The sequence below is a fragment of the Chaetomium tenue genome (genome assembly GCF_020726465.1).
Source record: "Chaetomium tenue strain MPI-SDFR-AT-0079 chromosome Unknown F5144scaffold_6, whole genome shotgun sequence".
NCBI lineage: Eukaryota > Fungi > Ascomycota > Sordariomycetes > Sordariales > Chaetomiaceae > Chaetomium > Chaetomium tenue.
Genome location: NW_027117334.1, coordinates 2,701,393 through 2,718,269, shown reverse-complemented (window position 1 = coordinate 2,718,269; position 16,877 = coordinate 2,701,393). Strand labels below are relative to the sequence as shown.

At 55.3% G+C, this 16,877-nt stretch overlaps 5 protein-coding genes and 1 non-coding gene across 6 annotated transcripts; 1 reads left to right on the top strand and 5 right to left on the bottom strand.

Moving 5' to 3' along the window:
- Nucleotides 1–255: 255 nt before the first annotated feature.
- On the bottom strand, nucleotides 256–1,992 carry F5144DRAFT_623373 (uncharacterized protein; the record flags this gene model as incomplete). The annotated part of the gene is made up of 3 exons (XM_066792144.1): nucleotides 256–1,338; nucleotides 1,409–1,660; nucleotides 1,972–1,992. The coding sequence occupies 3 exons, from the start codon at nucleotides 1,990–1,992 to the stop codon at nucleotides 256–258; spliced, it is 1,356 nt and encodes a 451-aa protein (XP_066640138.1).
- A 117-nt stretch (nucleotides 1,993–2,109) lies between these two features.
- Nucleotides 2,110–6,172, bottom strand: F5144DRAFT_595582 (glycoside hydrolase superfamily; the record flags this gene model as incomplete). Its single annotated transcript, XM_066790709.1, has 7 exons — nucleotides 2,110–2,187; nucleotides 2,218–2,298; nucleotides 2,329–4,726; nucleotides 5,032–5,066; nucleotides 5,199–5,271; nucleotides 5,744–5,745; nucleotides 6,017–6,172. The coding sequence occupies 7 exons, from the start codon at nucleotides 6,170–6,172 to the stop codon at nucleotides 2,110–2,112; spliced, it is 2,823 nt and encodes a 940-aa protein (XP_066640137.1).
- Nucleotides 5,671–5,760, bottom strand: F5144DRAFT_t152. Its single transcript has one exon. It is a non-coding gene; the product is annotated as a tRNA-His (tRNA).
- A 3,125-nt stretch (nucleotides 6,173–9,297) lies between the features above and the next one.
- F5144DRAFT_518454 (Cupredoxin) lies at nucleotides 9,298–11,222 on the top strand. Its single transcript, XM_066786665.1, has 2 exons — nucleotides 9,298–9,995; nucleotides 10,048–11,222. Exons 1-2 carry the CDS (start codon nucleotides 9,675–9,677, stop codon nucleotides 11,119–11,121), a joined length of 1,395 nt encoding a protein of 464 aa, XP_066640136.1. The 5' UTR covers nucleotides 9,298–9,674; the 3' UTR covers nucleotides 11,122–11,222.
- Nucleotides 11,223–11,323: 101 nt separating this feature from the next.
- On the bottom strand, nucleotides 11,324–13,452 carry F5144DRAFT_595580 (major facilitator superfamily domain-containing protein; the record flags this gene model as incomplete). Its single annotated transcript, XM_066790708.1, has 3 exons — nucleotides 11,324–11,964; nucleotides 12,018–12,977; nucleotides 13,077–13,452. 3 exons carry the CDS (start codon nucleotides 13,450–13,452, stop codon nucleotides 11,324–11,326), a joined length of 1,977 nt encoding a protein of 658 aa, XP_066640135.1.
- An 876-nt stretch (nucleotides 13,453–14,328) lies between these two features.
- F5144DRAFT_498006 (glycosyltransferase family 20 protein) lies at nucleotides 14,329–16,038 on the bottom strand (the record flags this gene model as incomplete). The annotated part of the gene is made up of 3 exons (XM_066786245.1): nucleotides 14,329–15,241; nucleotides 15,293–15,665; nucleotides 15,732–16,038. 3 exons carry the CDS (start codon nucleotides 16,036–16,038, stop codon nucleotides 14,329–14,331), a joined length of 1,593 nt encoding a protein of 530 aa, XP_066640134.1.
- Nucleotides 16,039–16,877: the final 839 nt, after the last annotated feature.

The window sequence follows — 16,877 nt, the reverse complement described above, 5'->3', positions numbered from 1 at the left end:
CCGCGCGTTGCTCAAGAAGGACGGGTAATCTTCATGTAAGACCGGGAAATTAGTCTGGTGGGATATTATTCACACTCCAATCCAGTCCCTTAATGAAACGCAAGAAGATACCCGCACACAGCCCATTAAAAAGCCCTTGCCCATATTCCAAGGACTAAGAAAAACCGTTTCCTGCTGTGTCCGTTCTCAAGCAGCTCGGGTTGACGAACTACCCAGCCCGGATTACCCCCAACAACCCACACATTCCCTTCAGTTTCAACGCCAACGACTGACACGGGCGTACTCATACGCAGCCTCGGAATAACAACTCCATGAATCACGCAACTCCGGTGCACAGGCAGAGACCTTTCGTGCCTTGAAGATCACCCCACTACCGATGGAACCCATGTCGACCTTCCCGGTGAAAGCTGAGAGATCCGGGGCGCCGAATGTAATTGTCCCTTTTTCGGCATCAGAGTTGATCTGCCCGGTGCCGGTCTCTCTAGACTTAAAGCGCACGAAGTACTTCTTAGGCTTGCTACCGGGGCCCATCTTCAGCTTCTTGGGGGGATGGACGCCAGGCTTTGTGCTGGTGGCTTTTCGTTTGGAGCCCACGGCTGTTTCGTCATCGGAAGATTCGTCCTCGATGTCGCTATCTTTGTCCTCGTCCTCGCATTCCAAGTCCGTGTCATACCCCTCATGGTCGTTTTCTGAACAAAATTCCTCTAACACGCCTTCGTCATGGCACAGCATCATCATCCCCTCGATGACCCCGAAGTTGAAAGTGGCTTGGTAGACACCGAGCCTCGAGGTCTCATGGATCTCCAGTGTCAAGTCAAAGTTTCTGACATCATCGGAATAATTTGCCTCGATTTCGGGGCAATCTATCATGTACTGGCCAACGGGAGAGGGCACAACGGCACCAGAGTCGTAGGGGTTCCTGATTGAGGCGAGGTATTTGTCGTGGCTGAAGGCCCGCTCTCTTTCTCGTACGTCCGCCTTAGCTTGGTTGGCCCGCGATTCTTCAGCGGCGTGATGCGTCGCCGCTTCCTCCACGGCGCCTCGGTTCCAGCCCAGGTAGATGGTCTGTGTTGTTCCAAATCCCGTAGCATGGTGCAGGCCGCAAAGCTGTTGGGCGGCTTGACGGAGCTGCCCCGGGAGGCGGTTGCTGGAAAGTGGATACGGGATGCCGACGACCCTGGTTGTCCTTGTCGTGGCCGGCTCGCCTGAGCGGTCGACGAAGTATTTCTCGATGACCCAACCGGGATGGCCTGAGAGAAACTCATCGGATTGTCTTGCCAGCCACTCCGCGTGCATCTCGGACTTCAGCTCCTCGATGTAGTCGGGCACTTCGTCACACTATGTAATGCATGTCAGCAATCGGAGATTCCAGCTGGAGAGACGGACGGTAACGGGTGACGACTCTCACCTTTCCTGCAAGCAGCATCTTTTTTAACAACAAAGCTCCATTGCCAGAAATCTCTCTTTCATCGTAGTCGACACCATAATGTTGCAGTTGACCCCGAACGAACGCGCGGCAGTTGGTTCGGAGCAGCGAACTTGCTTCCTGAGTCAACCGGGGTAAGAACATGGACTCCAAACGTGAGCTGCTAACACATTCAACCCGGCCCTTGGCATAAAATCGGCCGTATTCGTATGTGAAGCCATAGCGAACAATGCTCTCCGAGACCATCTTGAGATCTAGCGGCTCCCGCACGTTACGGGAAGTTTTGGTGGCAAACCGGAGAAGCACAGCGTTTCCGAACAGCAGGAAACTAGGAGCGAAGCTTGGGGAAAAGAAAAATGTCACGATTTTAAAAAGAAGATTGGATGACAACCCCTGTCGTTTATAATTGCTGCTAATATGGGGGCCCACATCAATCATCGATGATCGGTGCGTGGTGGCGGGCCTCGCGGCGCTAATCCGATGACGGGATGGATGATGACGCTTCGACGAGGAGTTGCAAGTCCTTGATTACTACCACAGAACACATGATCATGGTGGCCCTTCATCTAGGCTGGGGATGGTTACAATGATGCTTCAGTCGTTGATTAAATTACATTTGATGTCATTAATAGAAGCTTGTGTGTCTGTATCCATTCAAACACCGTCAAGCATTCCACATACAATTAGTCCACGGTCCCCTCAGGCAAAATGGAGACATAATCCAGCGGCGCGGGTTCAAGCCCATCCGGCTGGCCGACAATCTTGAGGGTATTCCCCTTCTTGATGTGAACCCCCTTGAAAGTAATACGCGAGGCGGTCTGGCCATCAATGTACGGCGAGGGGGCACGTCCGAGGATGTACTCCTGGTCGCCCTTCCACTTGCCGATCCTGTCGCAGCCGACGTACAGCTCCCAGGTGGAGTTGCCGAGGGCCATGTCGTAGTAGTTGACGGCGACGTCGTACTTGCCGGTCTTGACGTCCTCCAGCTTGACGCTGGCGGTGGCGCGGGTCGAGTTGTCCTTGGTGACGATGCAGCGGGCGCCGCTGGCGGCCTCGAAGGGCGACACGGTGTAGGGCTCGTACCCGACCAGCTTCATGGCCTCAGCCTCGATGCGGTAGGGGTGGTTGCCGACGCGGCCCTTGGTGTCGGCGATGCCCGACTTGTTGGCGTAGAAGGTGTTGATGCTGTCGCGCCACACCAGCGAGTGGCCCGCCTGGTACACGAGCCGGTACATGACGTGGTCGAAGCGCTCGTCGTCAATGCCCGGCCGGCCCCGCAGCGTCTCCCAGAGCTGAGGGAAAGTCTGCGCCACGGCGCTACCTGCGTAGTGAGCGTCGTAGAAGTGCTGGATCACCGTCTTGCCCGACTTGAGTACTTGGGTGTAGGGCACGTGGTGGAACCACAGGAGCAGGTTGTCCGGTGTGGTCTCCACCTTCTCGTACATGGCCGCGATCTCGGGCGGGTATTGCCCCGCGAAGCCCGTGCCGTTCCACACCGTGCGGTCCATGCCAATGGTGTCGCCGTCCGCGCGTGTCCACTGACCCCAGGGGTTGCCATCCTGCGAAGCGGGGTTAGGGCCGTAGTGGCCCAGGAGGATATCGGTCAGCGTCTGGATGCCCAGGTTGCCAGTGTAGTCCTCGTACGCGGGCCACGACTGCATCGACAGCTTGGTGATGACGTCGATGACCTTCTTGTCGTCGCTGAAGGTCATCTTGATCCACTCCTCAAGCATACCCTCGGAGGTGGCCGACGAGTCCCAGGCGAGGCGGCCGTAGGCGTAGAGGTTGGACATGGCGAGATGACTGCCCAGCCAGGTCGTGTTGGTGCCGACGTTGACGACACCCGCGTAGCCGCCGAGCTTGCGGTTGAAGCGCTTTCCGTTGAGGATGTCGGAGGTGCGCGAGGGCTTGCCATCCACGCGGAAGTCAAAGTCGAGGATCTCCTTCCACATCGGGGCGAGGTACACCAAGTGTGCCTGCTGGCCGAGGTACTCCTGGCTGATCTGCAGCTCGATGGCCGAGGGGGTCTTGACCAAGTGAGAGAAGAGCGGGGAGACGGGCTCGCGGACCTGGAAGTCGATGGGGCCGTACTTGATCTGGATGACGACGTTGTCCTCAAACTTATCATCAAGGTCGTGGAAGTAGTCACCGGCAGCGTTGGCGCGGTCAGCCTTCCAGTCGAGGGTTTGGTTGAGCGTCCTGTGGTCGTAAACAAAAGCACGGAACAGAATGATTCCGCCATGGGGCTTGAGAGCGTGGGCGAACATGTTGGCGCCGTCAGCCAGGGTCCTGTTGTACGTCATGGGGCCCGGCTGTCCCTCCGAGTTGGCCTTGACGAGATAGCCGGCCATGTCGGGGACTCTCTTGTAGAGCTCGTCCGTGAGATCCTTCCACCACTTGGCAACAGTCTCGTCCAGGGGGTCGAAGGTGCCGAGGCCGCCCAAGGTGTCAGGGGCGGCGAAGTTGAGCGACACGGCCAGCTGAACGCCATACGGCCGGAACGCATCCGCAATCCTCCCCAGGCCGTCCATGTTCTCAGGCGTCAAGGTCTTTGCGTCCGCGTTGACATTGTTGACAACCACAGCATTGAGGCCAATGGAGGCGAGCAGGCGGGCGTACTGACCAGCCCGGGTCAGGTCATCGCGGATCTTGCCATCCCAAAAGAAGATGGAGTCACCACCATAGCCTCGCTCGACACTGCCGTGGGTGCCACCGTCTTGCATGTTGTCCCATTGGTTCACCCAGCGGATCGGCGCCTCGGGGTTGGAGGTCAGGGTGAAGTCCGAGGCGTTGCCCTGGGCGAGCAGGGAGAGGTAGTGGAAGGCGCCATAGAGGGCACCGCGCTCGTTCTGACCGAGAATCAGGACGTTCCCCTTGGAGACGCTGAGGTAGAAGCCATCGTCGACTAGCTCCGGAAGGCGGTCTGCAGCGCCAGGGTTGCTGTCGATGTATGCGGAAACGGTTCCAACGGTAGCTGTGGTGTCCCGAGGGGGCTTGCGGGTGTTCGTTGTAGCAAAGTCCAAGTCCTTGCCGAAGATGCCGCTGATACCATCAGAGAGTTCCTGGCCTGCTGTGTAAACCGGGGATCCCTCGGTTGCGTTCAGGGTGACGATGGCGGATGGGAGTTTGTTGTGGTAGCCATTGGCTCCCTTGATCCGGGCATACCGCAACCAGCCACTAAGGCCGTCTTCTGCGGCAGCGAAGCCGATGGCCACGAGCAGCAGTAAGCTCCGCATGGTTGTGAAGTTGAGGGCGGCGTCAAGACGTGATGCTGGCGTACCCGTACCATGCTGACCGACCCTCTGAGGGATCGTCCCCCATTGTATTAATGCTCCCGGGACGCTGGAATCGAGAGTCGCATCGCCCCTGTCGCCAAGTGGTTGATTTCCACACCTCAATTTATCCTAAATCTCAACCTTGGTTCCCCTCTGCCAAGATTGAGGTTAACGCCCCCTTGCCTTCTTATCCACACATATTTTTCCACCCATAGAATTTCTCCGCACAGGTTGGGGAACCGGGGAAGAATGGGGTTGTGCGGGGAAAAGAACATGGAGAAGCCGCCATTCCCCGTTTTTGGAGCATCTTTCCCACTGCTGTTTCCCAACCTCTTCTTCTTGGTAAGTGGGCCGTAATGACGGCTCTAACCGTTAGCCGTTGGGTGGCTCGATGCCCATTCAGCCTGTTATTCTGGCCCAAAAGAGAAGCTCGGCAAGTCACACTGCAGTCTGCACAGCATGTACTGTGGACTGTTGACTCCGAGCTTTCCCATCACAGGATTATTAGTGCTAGCCGACGATCGGTTATTCGTGCACCCAGACCCCAAAATCCGGTAATGTGACGTGACCCTTTGACCATGTATTCTTAGCGAGACCTATTCTCGGATACGGAGCGGCGATACAAGAAATTCCGGCGTCGTTCGTTATGGCCGGGCCGAGTGCCTGAGTAAGCTGCTGGGTTCAGTTCAGTTCTTCCATGTGATGGGCCTGTAGGTTTCAAGGTCTCCTCTCTCTCCCCAAGCTTGCCCGCGACCGGGATCCGGCCGAATTTCGCCCCGAAGATAAAATAACAAAAGTAAAATGCAACTTTACAAACGACCTTGGTATCTTGATACAGGCGAGTATGAAGGTCTACAAGCAAATATATGATATTTATCACCGGTGTTCCAACAAGGTTACCCCTCAATCCCCAAAAATCCCACATGTAAGGACGAGGATTTGCTAAAAATAATATATCAGAAAAAGCAGTGGGCGACCCCGGAATCGAACCGGGGTTTCTTCGGTTTTGCATGTGGAATCAACCACAACGAAACGTCCTGACCACTAGACTAGTCACCCTTTAATTGCTTTTCGCAGCTTTTTACTTCGTTTGATTAACAGCCAACACCTCCTCCCCTGGCCCAATCTCGCCCCCTTCCCCCTCTAGAATTCAAATTCACGTTTTGTACTCTCCATGTTGTAAAGCTCCAGGATTGTGCTGCACACTATGGCCATGCTGGTCTGTAAAAAGGACCTGATGCAAGGCCCAGTTTCAGTTCACCGAACTTGCATTGCAGTTTTGACGAGGTAAACAAGGTGAAGGACTGGCAAGTACCTTAGGGGGATGCTTCACTCCCTCCTTCTCAGCTTCCTCCTTGGATATAACAATCTTTTCGACATCACCTTCGTGTCTACCGCCCCGTGAGCGGGCAAAAACATGGTCGCCTTCGCGGATGGCTTGCCCGTTCTTGTCCTTGAGTTCCGAAGGCATTTTGGTGATGCTACTGCAGTAACAGAAAACGGCGTGAGTTTGATGTTATCGATCAGATTTGCAAGGAAAGTTAAGAACTTAGGGCCACTTGGCGTTTTGGAAATACAGGGCCGTTGGCTTTGTGGCGATGCCCAGATTTTATAGACCAGATGTCAAGCCATAAAATGGGTGACGTCACATGGCCCTTGAGGTTGGATCGCCATGGCGAACACTTGATGAGAATGTTTCTTCATATCTTGCAGCATGACACTATGATTAGTAGGAGAACTTCCCCAATGCTCAAGTCTTCTCCCTCCATTTTCCACGTCCGGAATTTCTTGTGAACGTGGTCTAGGGAGTCTGATCATGCGGACTGTATAGGGTCTCGCTGACTTTCAATGCCCACCTTTTTATTGTTGATGCCCTCAACCAGCGTAGACCGCACTACGGGTTAGCATCTAGTTGAATAGAAACGAACGAGGCCTCCCTCAAGTTACTGCTAAACCTAGGGCCCAAATATCCATCTTCCGGCCCCACTCGATGCGAAGCAGGATTTCGTAGGCGCGGTGTAGGCCCAACATGGCGTGTTCGCGTACAGCTTGCCCCCAAAGCGTGCCTCCTCAAGGTCGCACAGGGCGGGCACCATCCGGGTTGGAGTAGATGGTGTGGCCCTGCTTAGCCGCCCAGCAGCCCAGCTCGATGATGGATAACATGGAGCCAACAGGATCTGTGGTCAGGCCCCGTAACATCGACACTGTTAGCCTCAACATACCAGAACTGCGGTTTCCGCCATCGCCTCGGTATCACGGGCGTATGGTACGCCCTTCACTCTCGTCGATGCCGCGAAACCGCAACCCTCCCAAATTCCTTATATCGGCTGTTGGAAGGACGATCTGCCCCTGCATGTACATACATCTCAACCCCCGTTCGAGTCCCGGCTCTGGGTGTTCAAACCCCTTCAGAGGAGTGAATACCGGTCCGTAGTAGACCCGAATCGCAATTCCCTCCCAGCCTCTTTAGCCCTTGGTTTACGCGATGATACTTCCGCTTCCTTTCGTTCGGTTTTACTCCGCTTTACTCACCTTGCCAATTAATATTGTATTCCAACCCTAGGTAGGTAGGTTTAAAAGTCAGCCCACAGCCTGTGTTTATCGTTGGGCAATGCCACTGTTCCTAAGCTCAAAACCATCAACTTCACTTCTCTGCCAAATTCTGGTCGAGTTTGATATTAACCCCCATACTTCCCTCCGACGGCCCTTGTATTGGCCTCAATTGTTTACAACACCGGAGGTTGAGGTAAACAACATGCTCCATGTAAAGCAAGCCGGTATTGAACTCTTACCCACTTTCACCTGGAATGAACAACCTGGACGTGGTTGGTACCGATGATCTTCACCTCTTAGGTTCGAACATGCCTCAAAAATCCCTCGTCACATCCATTAGGGCCAGGCGGTCCTGTGTTGAAAATACCTCGCAGCGCGAATGGAAACACATAGGAGATAATTTTCATCAATGTTGCATCCCTACGACAAAGCTCTCTCCACCCAATCCCGGGACATTCCCAGATGGGTAGCTGCCGACCGAGCGAAGGACTCGGGCTCTGCATCGTGCCGCAAGCGTGCCGCCGACCCTTTGCACCACATCACGCCTGAACCCAATGCCGAGAAAAGTGCGGCGTCCAACCTCCTTGCCCGCGGTGTGAGGTTTTTACACCGGTTGAGACACGGCTGCTGTAGTGGCTGCTTCCACGGCAGCCACGCCGTATATGGTGGCACACGCAGACAAGATGGAGGGCGATGAGAGGACGAGAGAGTCACGATCCCACTGCTGTTGGGAGCTTCAGCTGGCACCCACCAATCAACGGCTCGTCAATGGAAACCTATCTCTTTTTGGACAATGTCATTCCCTCCTTTCCACCACTCCTTCGCTCGCCTTGCCTTTTGCACCTACCACACCAGTCGCTCAGCCCCCTGCCAGTGGTCACATTCATGGTCAATAAACAGCCACATTCCCCAAAACAGCACCAAAAAGGCCCAAGGGGCAAAGATCGACCATGTGCCCCCAGGTGTAAAAACGGAGATGCTTTTTTCTGCAAACGTGTTGTTGAAATAGGAGAAGACAAGTGTCCACGGACTTGTTCAGTCTGGCCTCAAATGCCTGCATGCAAATTCGTTTTAATAGCAAAGTGGACACTGTCCATGGCCCTACTTCTTAATTTCACTTGTAGTACTTTCCCCGTAACCTAAGCAACGTCGGCCGGAGATCTTGTAACCATTCGCGTAGCATTGCGTGGCCGTAATTATGTGGGAGCAGATCCCGTCTAGTTCCCGTGTCAAAGCAAAGGGAGCAACTCCGCGGCACAACCAAAACTGCACGCCTCCGCGGGTGTAGCTGTTGTACGACTGACTAGTTCGTCAAGCCATTGAATGGAGGAGGCGGGGAGCTTATACCCACTCATTAGGTAATAACTTGGAGTTTGTGAGGCTGAGGCCCCGAGGGTGATGCCTGGCGCCGACTGGAGGTGTCCTAGAACGCGAAATGGTACCAGAAGACTTCGCCGCTCATCAATTTCTATCCCATGCAAAGTAAAACAAGCTCAAGGTTGTTATCCTGCACCAGCTACGACAATTGAACCCACTGTGAAGTTTTAGGGTGTATTCGCTTTGCTGTCCGACAACTCCCTTATTAATAATAGAACCCAGGGCCAGGGATGCATCGTCAAGAGGGTTAATGAACTGAATGGACAACAAAGAGAGAAAACTTTCCGAGAAGGCAGGCACGGCAACAGATACCACAATATTCCAACTATATCTAGGAGGATAGCACCATTTGTAACAGTTTTGCCGTCACGGTATAGATAGAGCGCTTGTTGTTTTGTTACTAGGTAAGTACAGGCTACAAACAACTTGAATCAGCCCCAAAACACGCGACGTCCTGCTGCACACATACCTCGTGTCAACACCCCGAGCATACTCCGATGCTCCCCAAAAGCCCAGGCCCTCCTCGCAGCTCAGTTGACGGACATGAAAGGAAAGGGTAACTACCGACAAAACGTACCGCGTCCGGCACAAAACAATGGAGGAATGTGGGGCTGGCCGGAAGGAGGTGATCAACTTCCCATTGTATACTCAGACCGACCGGCTGACCGATGGCTACTTGTTGGGTGGTGACACCGCAGAAAGCTTGTGTGGCACTCCTTTGAAGTTATGCGACAGTTGTGCGATGAAGGGACGTCATTGCTCCCTCCCGGCTGGGATCACCGATATATCCCCGACTCTCCGCGACTGACTTCAGACGATAGTGGATACATGTATGGCAACAAAGATCCCATATTAATCCGACGTACTATCGTGGTCCTAGTACGTTACGCTCGCTTCTCATTTTGTTTTGCCGTCTCTGCTTTCCATCGAGCTTCATAAAAGCTCAAGTCATCCAACGCCCACCTTGAGCTGCCACCCCATCACTAAAGTTCTGTTTCTTGATACCTTGTCGCTCGCCTGTTGTTTACCAAGGGCGGCTCACAATGTCGCCTTGTGTGCCCCTCATCATCTCCACCAGACTGGCTTCGGCTGCTAGACAACAAGCCGCACGAGGAAGCGCCATTTGTCTCTCGACAAGATGCTTTACTCCATCACAAATAAGATGGAGTAGACTGGATAGCCGCCGTTTCCTGTCCTCGCACACAGGGCCCAAGCACTCGAGCCAGGGACGGTGGGTATCAATCGTGGTTGCATCCGCCACTACACTCGGTGTGCTGTTCATGTATCGCCAGCGGCCAGCTCGGATGGACTCGTCATCGTACAAATCTCCCGGGGAAAGACAGCCTAAACTCGCGGAGAAGTCGGTGAGTTCTCCTTTTCCGCCCTAGGGTAGCTTGGTGGCTCATGCAAATGCAGGTGTTTGCCTCCCCCTTGCTCGAAAGTCAAGACGGAAAGTTGGATGCGCGAATGCAGTTCTACGAGACCCTTGCTGAAGATTCGATTGAGGTCGACAGCCTCCCCAGGGAGCAGGCCATACTTACACAAGCGCCCTATGTCCCACCAGCCATCACTCGGGACTACCCTGTCCTCCTTCAAGTCCCATTAACCACCTCCACCAAGCTGGCCCAACTCACAAGCCAATACAAATACGAACAATGGACATTCAACGACACAGTCCCCGGCCCATTCATCCGCGCACGCGTCGGCGACGTGGTCGACCTGGAGTTCACCAACAAGGACATCACAGGCAACCCGCACAACATCGACAGCCACGCCTTCACGGGCCCCGGGGGCGGCGCGGCCCTAACCACCACCGAAGAGAACGAAACCAAGTCCGCGCGCTTCAAGCTCCTCACGCCAGGCCTGTACCTGTACCACTGCGCGGCGGCCCCCGTGCCCGTGCACATCGCCAACGGCATGTACGGGCTGATCTACGTGCAGCCGGCCGAGGGGGACCTGCCGCCCGTGGACCGCGAGTTCTACGTCATGCAGAGCGAGTTCTACCACGAGCCGCCCGAGGTCATGGACGACGGCCGCCCGTCCAAGACGGTCGAGTTCTCGTACCCGAATGGGCTGGCCGAGGAGCCGAGTATTGTTGTTTTTAATGGGAGCGAGTCGGCCCTGACAAGGGATAAGCCCCTGAAGGCGCATACTGGTGAGACGGTGCGGGTGTTTTTTGGGAACGCGGGCCCGAATCTGACGAGCTCGTTTCATGTCATTGGGAGCAACTTTCATAGTGTTTACAGGGATGGTGATGTGTTGAGCCCGCCGGGTCGCTTCGTGTCGACAGTTACCGTGCCTCCGGGAGGGGCGACTGTGGTCGACATGAAGATGGTGGTGCCTGGGACGTATACTCTGGTGGACCACGCCATTTTCCGGTTGGATAAGGGGGCGGTGGGGTTCTTGAACGTTTCTGGGAAGCCGAGGGAGGACGTGTATGGGAGTTCGCAGGCTCCTGCCCCATGTGTTGGATGCAAACTACATGCTTAGGTGGTGACTGGGCAGGATTGGCATTTCGCTTTTGGTACAAACCCTGACCTATGCCTGGATATGGCGACGGGGGCATGTGTTGCTCGGTTTAGTTGGAAGCGGTGGGTGCATCATTCGAATTAATTTCTATAGCTCTATATAGTTACGCCCTGTGAAATTTCTACCATCATCCGTCCAAGTTCTCAACAGAATGCCCTCACCATCAAGCCGATTGGTATCTCACCCCGTCGTCCGCTGCGCCTCGTTGCTGCTCCGCGGTGTGCTGAGGAACAGCTTTCATACCGATATCTCCATTCCCACCAGCAGGTCCCGAGTCTTCCATCCTCGCCATTGTTACCCTCTCCAACTGTTTACCCCTGAGCAAGTTCCAGAACCAGAAACCATGCACAACTTGGTGAGTCCCCTCCTTTCCAAGCCACACGTTACCCAAGAAGGTCGTGATGATCACCGACAGCCACACAATCGGGATCACAGCGATGAATGCCCAGTAGATTCCAGACCTGGGGTCTTCGTGGTTGACTCCGCTGCGGTTGTTGAACACGGTTGACATGATGGTGATGGTGATCGTGCCGCCGAACGGATTCGCGAACGATGCCAGGCAGGTGATGGGCGCCGTCATTCCCGGGAAGTAAGCGAGGGCATGGAGCGTACCTGGGTTGGTCGTCAACCCAACACCAAAGCCCGTCAGGGCCATCATGCCGTAGATCAGGTTGACGTAGTCGATGTAGCAGGCCCAGGCTACCACCGTGATGCCGACAGCAGAGCTGATAGTCCCGAGAAACAAGACGGGGACGGTTTGTCGTGGCCAAACGTTGATGAAAAACATGGTGGTATAGACGCCGGCTTCGTAAAGATCAGTACGGATCTGTCAGTCAGGGGATAGGGATTCAACATACCTCCCAAACCGGGTAGAAAATAGAGGAGCGCGATACCAGCTTCGCTAGCGCCATGCCCCAAAACCAGCGTAAAGTACAGGTCCATGTAGTACATGATGGCGAACATGGCGGCACCGTTGGCGAAGTTGATACCCATCATCAACCCAACATCCTTCTGCATCAGCAACTGCCACGGCATCATAGCCGTCTGCATCGGGAAGAACCTTGACATCACCCTCCCCGGCACCATGGCCCACTCATACACCAACCACGCAACCGTCAACACGCCCCCAACCACCAGCGTCACCACCACGGCGGCCGAGTCCCAGGCATACGTACTCCCCGCCCACGTAAACCCCAACACCAACAACCCCAGCCCCCACAAAAACAACAACTGCCCCCCAAAATCCACCGTCGCCAACCTCGCCAAAAACCGCCCCAGCGGCGTGCCCGGATCCCTCCTCCTCCCGCGATACCCATCCTCCTCCACCCCCCACCCCCGCCCCGTCACATCCTCAATCGCCAACGCCCCAATCAACCGCCCCCTCAACAACACCAACACCAACCCAATCCCCACCACCGCCACGGGCAAATTAATCGCAAAACACCACCGCCAACTAATCCCCGTCAAATACCCCCCCGCCACGGGACCCAACCCAAAACTCACCCCCGACACCAACGCAAACGTCGTCCAATTCTTGGCATACTCCCCCAGCGAGACCTTATCCGCCAGGATCGTGCGCACGCAGATATTAATCCCCGCGGCGCCGACGCCTTGCAGAGCGCGGCCGAAGAGGAGGAGGGGGAAGGCGGAGGTGGGCGCGGCGGTGCAGAGGGCGGAGCCGATGGTGATGATGACCAGGGCGGTTTGCAGGGTGGCGTGCCGCCCGAAGACGTCGGCGAGTTGGGCGAAGATGGGCAGGAAGGCGGCCGAGGTCAGGTTGAAGGCCGTGATGATCCAGTTGAGTTGTTTGATCTCGTCTGTTTTGAGGGGGGGGGGAGGGGGTTAGTTGGTTTTGGTTGTTGGGGGATGTGGGGGATGGGGGGGATTGGGGTCTGGGAGTAAACGGGGGGACTGACTGAAATCGACGGCGATGAATTTGAGCGCCGATGCGATGATGGTTGTGTCGAGGGCTTGGAGAGTGAAAGGGAGGAACAAGCCGAGGATGATCCTGAGCCGGTATTTGCGCCGGCGTTTCTTCTCGGCCAGCTCTTCAGGTGTTTCTTTGGGTTTTGCATCATCTGGGCTGGTTTGGCCTGGCGTTGCAGCCAGTGGAGATGGATCGTAGGGAGCGGGGATGCCAGGGTCGTCGGATGAAGCCGTCAGGCCTCTTGTATCATCCGATTGCGTCCCATTTGGAGCGGATGGGGTTGTGTGCGAGGCCGGTTGCTCTGCTAGCTTTCCCTCCTGACGCGCCCTATACCGCTTCTTTGCATACTTGTAAGCCAGATACATGGCTGCCGGATACTTGGTAGGATGAAGCGTGGCTTTCGGGATAGATGTATGGAAATGATGAATGGTATTTCTTGGCTTGATGAAGACAACCCCTTAGGCAAGATGGCGGGGGGCTCTCAGCCATAGTTATACCCCGTCTTAATGGAGTCTCTGCAACAACCCTGCCGCGTAGCCGTTGGCATTCATGACTTGGCTCCTCACGACGGGCTCCCTCCACGAATCTTATTCCCCAATTTGATCCTTCAGTGTGCCCGGACACGCGGCACAGCCCTGTCACGCAGCTAAGCTTTCTGGCGTGAACCCCTGAATGGCATCTGATTGGAGTCCCAAATTTCAGCGTGTCCAGCCGTTGTGGGGCCGGGCCCGGCAACCCGATCGGATTCCTCGCATTCGGCGGGGTCGCGCCAAGCTCAGTAACTCCGCCATCCGCCGGGCAATGCTTATTTCTTGATCCTGAGCTGGAAGCCAGTGACCGTAGATCCTTCGTAATCTCGACCAGTACGATCAACAGCTCTGCTGTTCACCTTCTGACAGAACGCCTTGTAGACCTACGCACAAACACACACTAAACCATATCAAATTTCCCCAAAACCAATGGGACAGACAGAGCACGGCGCCGGTTGATGCAACATCCATTCTATCCTTGAAAGCAAGATCAGATACTGATAAACGCAAAAGAACAAACCACAACGCTTTCCGGATGTCATTACCTTGTTGAGAGAAGCCTCGCGTCCAAACCAACCAGGCCCTCCTACTTGAGTTTCGCTAGCAACCGTTTATTAAGGCTCTGCAAGCGAGGCTCCCACAGCAACGCTGGTCAATGCATCCCCGACAGTAAAAAAAACAGCAACAACCCAGTGGGGCAGATGAGCTCCCTCACTCCGACTCCTTGTTATCCCCGGAAACAGCGGCAATAGCTTCCTGGGCGCCCTCGACCGCCTTGTTCGCTGCACCCGCAACCCCCTCGGCCGCGCTCTGCAACGCTAGCTGGGCCGCATTCCCCCTTTTACCCGCCTTCGACTCCTCGCCAGTGTTGAGACGCGTCAGCTCCGTGACGAAGCTCTGCCCCCACCAGGCGCTCGTGTACTTGAAGACGTATCGTTCCAGCTTGCGGAAGTTGGTCGCGCGCTGCTGGGGCGACATGGTGACGGCGTCGTGGATGGCGTTGGCGAGTTCCTCCGTGTTCCACGGGTTGACGATAAGGCTGCCGTTGAGGCTTTGGGCGGCCCCCGTGAACTCCGAAAGGATCATGACGCCGTGGCGCTCGCGCTGGGTAGCGATGTATTCGTACGAGACCAGGTTCATGCCATCGCGGGTCGAGCTGACCAGACAGACGTCACTAACGGCGTAGAGAGCCGTGAGCTCGTCGAAGGTGACCGACTGGTGTAGGAAGTGGATCGGCATAAACTCGATGGTGCCGAACTTGCCATTGATGCGCCCGACCAACTCGTTGACGACGGCCCGCAAGTTTTGGTACTCCTCAACGTCTTGTCTGCTGGGCACAGCTACCTGCACCAGCACGATCTTCCCGATCCACTCCGGGTGCTCGGTGAGGAATACCTCAAGCGCGTGCAGCTTTTGGGGCACTCCCTTGATGTAGTCAAGGCGGTCGACACCGACAATCAGCTTGACGCCCTCGAACTTACGCTTTAGGGCGGCGATGCGATTTTGCACGTTCTCCTTCTTAAGGCCCTCAATGAACTTTTCGGGGTCGATACCGATTGGAAACGCCCCGACCGTCACGAATCTGCCGTTCCAATCGACGCCATTCGGTGTTGTTGTCGTCGATCTGTCGTCGTTAGTATCAAGGGCCAACAACGCTCCGTGATGGGGAACTCACAGTATCCTTGAGCAACTACTCAAAAAGTGCCTCGCGTAATCGTAGGTGTGGAACCCGATCAGATCGCAGTCGAGGATGCCCAGCAACAACTGCTCTCGGACGGGCAGGATGCGATAAATCTCGCTACTGGGGAACGGCGTGTGAAGAAAGAAGCCAATCTTGACGTTCTTCTTGGAATTGCCAATCTCCTCGCGCAGCATCTGTGGTAAAAGCATCAGATGGTAATCGTGCACCCACACGAGATCGCCGTCCTGTACGTCCTTGACCACGGTCTGGGCAAACAGCCGGTTTACTTCGCGGTATGCGGCCCATGCGGATTCGTCGAAAGTGATCTCGCCGGGATGGTAGTGGAAAAGGGGCCAGAGGATCGAGTCTAGGATGAAAGACGGCGATTAGCTAACCGGACACCCCACAGATATTAGACGAAAGAGAGACGTACTGGCAAACCCGTTGTAGTGGCGGTCGGCGAGCTCATCGTCGACAAACACGGGGATGGCGTTGTGCTTTTCTTTCAACTGCTCCCTCATGGGTCCGGCCTCGCCCTCCGGTACCTCCAAGCCAGGCCATCCGTACCATTGGAAACTTGTGGTTTTGGAGAGCCCGCTCAGGCCAGTGACGAGACCGCCCGAGGACATGGAAAAGGAGTAGTGGCCTTCATCGGAGCGCTTGATGGTGATTGGCAGGCGATTGGAGATTAGAAGTAGCCTGCCAGAGGAGGAAGCCGGAGTTTCGACGGCACCAGGCATTGTGATGGCGGGAATTCGCTAATTGGCAAATCGGCAAGGTGGAAGTGCCAGAGGTAGGGACCTCAGACCCGGGATGCGCTGTTTCTCGGCCGCAGAACAACAGCCAGGATTTAGCCGCTGTTGATGTTGGCAAAGCTGCGTTAAGGGTGATGGTGGTGACGGATAGGTGGCTAGGGAGATTTATGGGTAGGTGGTGACTAGGTTGGTTGTTAGATGGGTTGGGGAATCAGCAGCTTGGGGATGGTCGGTCGCGGTTCGGTGACGTTATTAACTGGAATCCCAGACCTGGGCGGCAAGCTTGGAAGGCACAAAAGGCCGTTGAAAAAGATGGCGGGGCAGTTACGGTGGGGAGCGGGGTAACTAAAAGCGCTGCCAGGCGGCCAGGCCTCCCACCACGGAATGTACGATTGTTACACAGTACAATACAATCTTGTTCAATTCCGAATATACCAATGACAATAAAAGTGTTTCTGGGTATTGTGATTTACTTCAGATCAAACTACAACAATACAAAATAATTGGAAATCAAGGGAGGTGTGCGCAAAATCTCAGTCTAGAAGTGAGTCGACGACGTAATTTTTGAACGCGAAACAGGGATGCCATGTCCGGGCATGGCGGGACGGTGCTACCCCTGGTGACGTCCGTGCAGGCGGGCGCCAAGACATGTTCGAAAATGCCAGAAATGGCACGATAAATTCCCGGCCAATCTGACATGTGGGTTGGGTGGTGGGCGCGTCTGAGCAACCCCAAACGCGCTGAACGGGCCGTTTAACTCTTGCAACCACGGAAATCGCGCACCAACGTCTGAATTGAGGCGGCCTGCAAGGTGACATGCATGA

Bases quoted from the DNA above. Each gene is read 5' to 3' on its own strand.
- F5144DRAFT_518454 (XM_066786665.1), top strand. From the start codon at position 9,675: ATGTCGCCTTGTGTGCCCCTCATCATCTCCACCAGACTGGCTTCGGCT. The intron at 9,996-10,047 runs GTGAGTTCTCCT...ATGCAAATGCAG, and splicing joins CTAAACTCGCGGAGAAGTCG to GTGTTTGCCTCCCCCTTGCT.